This window comes from Geosmithia morbida (genome assembly GCF_012550715.1).
Source record: "Geosmithia morbida isolate 1262 chromosome Unknown scaffold_0, whole genome shotgun sequence".
Taxonomy (NCBI): Eukaryota; Fungi; Ascomycota; class Sordariomycetes; order Hypocreales; family Bionectriaceae; genus Geosmithia; species Geosmithia morbida.
In genome coordinates this window covers 1,858,030-1,865,205 of record NW_023336187.1, presented here as the reverse complement: position 1 = coordinate 1,865,205, position 7,176 = coordinate 1,858,030, and the positions used below count along the sequence as shown (strand labels likewise).

At 57.0% G+C, this 7,176-nt stretch overlaps 4 protein-coding genes across 4 annotated transcripts in view; 1 reads left to right on the top strand and 3 right to left on the bottom strand.

The window, feature by feature from the left end:
• Positions 1 to 520: 520 nt before the first annotated feature.
• On the bottom strand, positions 521 to 2,581 carry GMORB2_0568 (solute carrier family 30 (zinc transporter), member 5/7; the record flags this gene model as incomplete). The annotated part of the gene is made up of 3 exons (XM_035462553.1): positions 521 to 1,313; positions 1,493 to 1,711; positions 1,839 to 2,581. 3 exons carry the CDS (start codon positions 2,579 to 2,581, stop codon positions 521 to 523), a joined length of 1,755 nt encoding a protein of 584 aa, XP_035325483.1.
• A 40-nt stretch (positions 2,582 to 2,621) lies between these two features.
• On the bottom strand, positions 2,622 to 3,516 carry GMORB2_0567 (uncharacterized protein; the record flags this gene model as incomplete). The annotated part of the gene is made up of 2 exons (XM_035462552.1): positions 2,622 to 2,679; positions 3,458 to 3,516. The coding sequence occupies 2 exons, from the start codon at positions 3,514 to 3,516 to the stop codon at positions 2,622 to 2,624; spliced, it is 117 nt and encodes a 38-aa protein (XP_035325482.1).
• Positions 3,517 to 4,995: 1,479 nt separating this feature from the next.
• On the top strand, positions 4,996 to 6,642 carry GMORB2_0566 (beta-1,4-mannosyltransferase; the record flags this gene model as incomplete). The annotated part of the gene is made up of 3 exons (XM_035462551.1): positions 4,996 to 5,235; positions 5,426 to 5,563; positions 5,662 to 6,642. The coding sequence occupies 3 exons, from the start codon at positions 4,996 to 4,998 to the stop codon at positions 6,640 to 6,642; spliced, it is 1,359 nt and encodes a 452-aa protein (XP_035325481.1).
• Positions 6,643 to 6,774: 132 nt separating this feature from the next.
• The window catches only part of GMORB2_0565 (ubiquitin-conjugating enzyme E2 G1), a gene marked incomplete at both ends in the record, with an annotated part of 836 nt that continues 434 nt past the window's right edge, over positions 6,775 to 7,176 (bottom strand). The window contains one exon of the mRNA XM_035462550.1: positions 6,775 to 7,139. Coding sequence (XP_035325480.1) covers positions 6,775 to 7,139 — 365 coding nt within the window. The remainder of the gene's footprint in view (positions 7,140 to 7,176) is intronic.

The window sequence follows — 7,176 nt, the reverse complement described above, 5'->3', positions numbered from 1 at the left end:
TCTCTCTCCCTCCCTCCCTCTCTCTCTCTCTCTCCCTCCCTCTCTCTCTCTCTCTCCTACCATTATCCATCGTACCTCAGGCCCGCTGCTGACTTCGTCTTGATCTTTCATTTTATCTCTTGACCCACACGTCATATTATCACATGCCAGACCCACCATCGTGACGACCACCCGAATGAGCCTCTTGCACAGCCATCTAGATATCTGATCTTCGCTGGCATGTGGTGATGGCTGATATACCAAGCAAGAGCTACTGACGGCTGAGAGCCACCAGAGCCACCAAGATCAAGCAAAAAATTTGGTCACGTGGCATCCAAATTCAACTGTCAAGTAATTATGCAAGTATATAGCTGTCTAGATGAGATGTACACCAACCGCCCAACCGCACCTCGCCATATATATATATAACATATATATATATATCTATATATATGAACCGGTACATCTTCCTTGTTGTCGTGACCGACGAGAGGCAAAGGCAGACATCTCCCTGGAGAGGAGGAGCGAGAGGGGAGAGCACTCAGAATGCCTTTACGGCCGGCGCCCGTCCAGAGACACACCAGCACGAGGCGTCACCCTCCCTCTCGACCTGCACCACAGCCGCCACGCCCTCGCGCGCCAGGTACGCGGCCACGCGGTCCCTCACGTCATCCAGGCTGGCCACCTTGGCCGCCACGACGTGCACCACGCCCACCAGCCTGTCTCCCGCGTCGCCGCCCGTGCGATCGTCCATCCAGAACTTCGGCGCCGCGTAGCTGACCACCCCGCGCTGCTGGAGGATCCCGCCCAGCGTGCTGCGCAGGTTGTACTCCGTGCTCTCGGGGACGCTGAGGAGCAGCCTCTGCGCTGCCGACGACACGAGCGGCAGCGACGACAGCAGTATCAGCACCGCGATCAGGCACGACGCCAGAGGGTCCCACCCTGCCCACCCCCACACGCTCGTCAGGAGCGTCGATACGATGACCGATACGCTGCCGAGGGTGTCGGCCATGACGTGTAGGTAGATGCCGTGCATGTTTTCGTTGTCATGGCCGTGGCCGTGGCCGTGGCCGTGACCGTGGCTGTGACCGTCATCGTCATCGTGCGGATGCCCGTGGTCATGGTCGTGTCCATGCGAGTGCCCGTGCCCGTGCCCGTGCCCGTGCCCGTGCCCGTGTCCGTGTCCGTGGTGGTGGTGGCCAAACGACGCCATGCCCACCAGATTGACGAGCAGACCCAGCGTGCTGACGACCAGCAGCTCGCTCAGCCGCTTCGTCTGCGTGCCCTCCCGCAGCCGCTCAAAGGCCTCAAAGGCGATTTCCGAGCTAAGCAGACTACACGGTGCTAGTTAGCATGGTATGGAGTCGAAATGAGAGGAAGAGAGAGAAGAGGAGGAGGCAGGAGGAAAGAGAGATGGAAAGTAACCGAAGAGACGAAGGCAGAGACAAGGATGCGAGAAGCAGGAGAAGAAGAGCGAGACAGAGAGAGACAGAGAGAGAGAGGAATGGCATACATGAGGAGAATGCCATTGGCAAACCCGCTGAGCGTTTCGACCTTGCCAAAGCCGTAGGGGAATCGTTGGCTGGGCGGCCACTTGCTCATGACGGCGGCCAACAATCCGACCAGCAGGGCTACGCAATCGAAGAACATGTGAATGCTGTCGCTGAGCAGACCGAGAGAGTCGGTGACGTAGCCGTAGAATGCCTGGACTATCATGAAGGCAAAGTTAAGCCTATTACGCGCGAAAGGGAAAAAGAAAGGAAAACGGTTAGCACATCATTCCTTGACATCCGTTTTGCCGGTTTCGGAATCAATTGCCTGCCCGCCCTCGTCGTGTCGTAGGTGGCGCGATGACGTACCCCATAAAGTAAAATATTCGCCTCGAATCCTTTTCGGCCAAGATGGCATGCAAAATGGGCACTCGGGCAGCGTAGGGGAGGAGCATCCTCGTAAAGAGGGATCTCGTCTCGGTGTGATCGTGGCTGTGGCTGTGGTTATCGTGGTCGTGCCCGTGGTCGTGTCCGTGGTCGTGCCCGTGTCCGTGGTCGTGATCATGGTGATCGTGGTCGTGGCCGTCATGGTGAGCGCTGGGCGTCGGCGGGAAACCACCGCGGATGGGCGTCACGATGCTCCTCCCGCCAGGCGTCGTCTCCCTCATCCATCCGCCGCTGCCGCTGCCGGCTCCGCCGGCGATATCGAGAGCCTCGGGGGCGGGTTTCCGACTGGACAGGGCGGAGAGGGTGGTGGCACCGGCGACGGAGGTCTGCGAGCTCGTTCGGGCGTGGGAATGATGGCGCGAGTGCGTCGGGCGGGCGGCATTGCCGGCACCGATGCTACCGGCGCTGCCGTGATTGCTGTGGCCGTGGGCGTGAGCACCGTGACCTTGACTGTGACTGTGGCCGTGGCTGTGGCCGTTACCGTTGGCGCTGCTGTCGACTATGGTCGCCTCGTCATCGGTGCCGTGGGAATGGAATCCGGATCCCGATACGGACGACGTCCAAGAGTTGACCGACGTCTGGGACTGCGAGGGACCATGCGAGTAGACATGGTGCTGGTGGGCGTGCGGTAATGTAGACTGCGGGATGGTGTATGAGGAGCTCATCGCGATGATGGGAGTCTTTCGTGTCTGGCGCTGTCTATTATTATTCGGGCGATGGCTTGCCTCCTTGGTTCATCGAGTAGGACTGTGATTGCGCTCGACTTGTTGAGAAACGACGGGGAAGTCGAAGCGGTCGCGCGCGCGCCAAGGGGTGGGGAAGGAGGAGGAGAGAGAGAGAGAGAGAGAGCGAACGCGAGAAGGAGCTGACGACTCGAGCTTGCAAAGATCCAGGGTACAATTGGATTCGGTTTCCCCCCCCCCCGTCTCGGTCGAGCCACGAGATGGAGAAGAAGAAGAAAGTACGTGGTGGCTTGTGTGTCTGTTTCGCGAAAGAAGGGGGGGGAGAATAGATAGAGCCACGTCCTGAATTTTTGGTCGACTACACAGAGTGGGGAGAAGAGTGCTGAGCTAGGAGACAAGAGACCAAATGTCGTCGACTCGCTCTTGTCGTGGCGTGTTGCTGTGCAGCCTACAAGAGGGGTGGGTGAGAGAGAGAGATTGAGTGGCGTGGTGTGGGTGGTGTGGCCCTTGATGGCAAGGAGACGAGGGCGAGGCGAGCAGGCAAGCGATAGGCAAAATCAACTGTCCGATCCAAAATCGGCTGAGACAGCAGCTGTGGGAGGATGTGAGAGGACGGCACAGGACGCCCAAGGGGGAAGGGGGGAGTTGTGTGTGTGTGTGTGTGATGGGGGTTAATAGTGAGGAGAGAGTGTGTGTGTGTGTGAGTGAGTGGGTGAGAGAAGGCAGGGACAAAGAGATGGAAGGCAAGGAAGGAGGAACAAGGCGAGCGCTATTACTACCAATACAGTCTAGCAGCAAGCGTGTGTGTGTGTGTGTGTGTGTGTGTATGTGTGTGCTCCTCTCGGCAGACATAGCAACGGGGACGTCGATCGTTGTGCCTGGAGGTGCCAAGAACAAGAGTTGGAGACCACGAGCATCTGTACAGATAGACGGGGACCCAGAGCAAGGGGACCGGCTTACTCGCGTATGAGTATCATTATCACCTGTAGCCTGTAGGTCAGCCTGTAAGTAATGATACAGTGGGCAGTGAGCAGGATAAAATAATACTGTACTAGATAACCTGTATTACATACGGAGTAGTGTGATTATTACTCGCCAATTCAGAGATTCATACAGGGTCGATATAATAACGCGAGGAAAAGCCGGTCAAAGCCCACTAATTACGACGTAGAGTATTGTAGCCGCCTTGGTCCATTGGTCGAGTGCGCTAACAAAGTCATGACCAACTAGACTCTTTTTTTCTCTTCCTCTTCCCCCCCCCCCCCTGTATTTATCTGTATATGCACATAGTGTCGAGACTCATGAGATGCTCTTCTCCGGAAGGGAGGGGAAGGGGGAGTGGTTCTGTTCGGGTCCGGCATTTGACAGCAACTAAGGGTACGTGATGTGTTTGTGTAAGAGCTGGTGGATCTCTTGTGCCGTGTATCATCTGTGCATCATCTTGTGGATTCGTCCAGCGATTCTCGATACATCGATACACAACAACAACAACAACAACAACAACAACAACAACAACAACAACAACAACAACAACAACAACAAACAGACACAGACACACGACAAGTGACAAGAGTCAAGAAGCAACAGCCAGGAGCAAAAAAAAAAAAAAAAAAAAAAAAAAAAAAAACATGATCCAGCATTCGCCAGCAATAGAGCGACAGCAGCAGGACTGTCAGGACAGATATCCTCACCCCCTCTCTACCACCAAGTCCATGCAAACCCCCCAGATGAGTGTCTAGGGTCCCTGCCAACTTTCTCTACTAAAACTAACCCTGGGCTGTTGCCAGTTGGTGGCTGCCCGCTCTTAGGCGGTTATGGTACTTGCCAAGTGGTTATGGCTTGTGGCAACTTACGGGTTATTAGCATTGCCTACCTACCCAACGACCCTTTGACCCCCGCCCCTCTCCCCCCCAATGCGCCATGTCTTATCAGTTCACGCTCAATAGCGCCAGAAAGTTCTACTCATACAGGCAGGTCGCTATCGAGGCCACACCGATGGTGAATATCATGATATCCTCTACACTGATGATACCATCTATATTATCCTTACCCTCATCTTCAGATGCGATGTATATCAATACACCCTCCCTCTTCTCGTACTCGTAGATTCGTGGGAAAACAAAAAAAACAAAAACAAAAAAAACAAAAGAGTGAGAGAGAGAGAGAGAAGGCCAGAGGAGAAGAGTCGCTGCCTGCATATAATCTGTGCAGACCTCATTCACGTCTCTTGGTGACACCTGTACCACCCACCCACCCAACCACCTCCCACCGTCGAGCCTCATCGCTCATCGCTACGACAGAGAGAGAGGGGAAAGGAACGCACGCATCTGCCCCGTCTCGCTCGGCACCACCCTCGCTCTCGGCAACTCGTCCTCGCCGATGAGCCCTGCTGCGGAATGTTGTTCCCATTCATCGCCTCCGTCGTAGCGGGCGGCCTATCCGTCATCGCTGCTCGCTACCTCTTCGTCTTCGTCGTCTGGCTCGCCCGCAAGTCGCGCCACATCGTGCCCACGCGCTACGCTGGCCCCGCGCAGGAGAGCGACCACGACCACATCCAGATCCTCGTCGTCGGCGATATCGGCCGCAGCCCGCGCATGCAGTATCACGGCATCAGTCTGGCCAAGCACGGTCGCTACGTCGACCTGGTGGGCTACAAGGGTAAACCGACAAAGAGCTCAGCCCCTGCCTCGTGTCCCCCACACCTCGCACACACGCACACACGCTGACATGCGAATATGTATATATATATATACATGTATTTATATTTATAAAGAGACTGCCAGACATCCCGCCCTCATCGGCAAGCCCAACGTCGCATTGTACGAGCTCACCCCTCCGCCCGAATGGATCGCATGGGGTACCCTCCCTCTCCTGGCTATCCCCTACAAGGTCATCCACCAGTTCTGCACTCTGTTCTACACTCTCATGTACGCCACGCCTCCGGCACGATGGATCATCATTCAGGTATGTCACTCCCGCTCCTCCTCCTCCTTCTTCGTCTCCTCCTCCTGATATCCATGCGTGGAGACGAGATAGAGAGAAACCTGACGTGAAGACCCTAGAACCCCCCTTCCATCCCGGCCTTCCACGTGGCCATGCTGGTCGCCTACATCCGCGGCAGCAAGGTCCTGGTAGACTGGCACAACTATGGCCACACCCTCCTACGCGAGACCCTCCTCCTCCGGCCCCTGGTCCCCCTGTACCGCTGGTACGAGAAGGGCTTCGGCCGCCGTCTGGGCGACGCCAACCTCGCCGTCACCGACGCCATGGCCCGCCAGCTGCGCTCCCCTCTCTTCGGCATCGAGACGCCCGTGCTGACGCTCCACGACCGTCCCGCCGAAACGTTCCGGCCCATCTCCCCTTCGTCGACGGAGCGCCTTGACTTCCTGTCCCGTCTGCCCGAGACGAAGAAGGACGCCGGGGACATCGTCGCCGGCGCCGTGCGCCTCGTCGTCAGCAGCACCTCCTGGACCGCAGACGAGGATTTCGGCCTTCTCCTCGACGCCCTGATCAAGTACAGCGGCTCTCCCGACCCCACCCGGGCAGGAGAGCACGGTGGCGAGCCTGCCGTGCCCATCCTCGCCATCATCACCGGCAAAGGCCCCCAGAAGAAGGCATACACGGACAAGATTGCCGAGCTTCAGGACCAGGGACGTCTCCCGGGGATCCGTATCCTGACCGCCTGGCTGTCCACGCGCGACTACGCCACCCTCCTCGCCTGCGCCGACCTGGGCGTCTCCCTGCACAAGTCTAGCTCCGGCGTCGACCTGCCCATGAAAGTCGTCGACATGTTCGGCGCCGGTCTACCCGTCGCGGCCTACTCGGCCTTTGAGAGCTTCGGGGAGCTGATCAAGGAGGGTCAGAACGGGTGCGGCTTCGAGACGGCAGATCAGCTGGCCGAGGTGCTCCTGCGTCTTCTGAGCGACAAGGGCGGCGAGGAGCTCAGCAGGTTGAAGGAGGGTGCCGTCCGGGAGGGGAGCCTCCGATGGGATGACGAGTGGGATAGGGTCGTCGGATCTATTCTGGGTCTGGACCAGATATAAAGAGAAGACAGAGTAGATGAACAAAACTCCTGGTTGCATTGATGCCTCGGAAGCAGATAGACAAACAAGAAAAGATGAAATATTCCCCGCAGTATATGTATATACGCTTCTCGTGCCCTCCACTTCCCCAGGCTAATCCTCTCCCAGGCTCTCCCTAACACACTTCCTACACCGTTTTTTGAAATTTCTATGCTGGCCTTCCCGCTCCTCGCGCAGCAGCAGAGCCGCCTCGACATTGGCCGGACTGTCGATGTTGGGATCGTAGAACAGGCTGATGGTGCTGACCAGTATGGTCTCGGGGCTCTGGACCGGACTCCACCGCTCATCAGCAACCTCGTACCCGTACTCGTCGTCGCCTGGTGGGTGGAGGATGGAGATGCACAGATCTCCATTTTCGTAGATGTTTGGGTGGAAGGGAACGGTATTCAGGAAGCGTAGGGAGGGCGGCATGAGTGGATATGTCGGGGGGAAGGTCAGTCTTGCGCAAAAGTTGCCTCCTATATGCACGTATCTTAGTCTTTTTTCTTTTTTTTT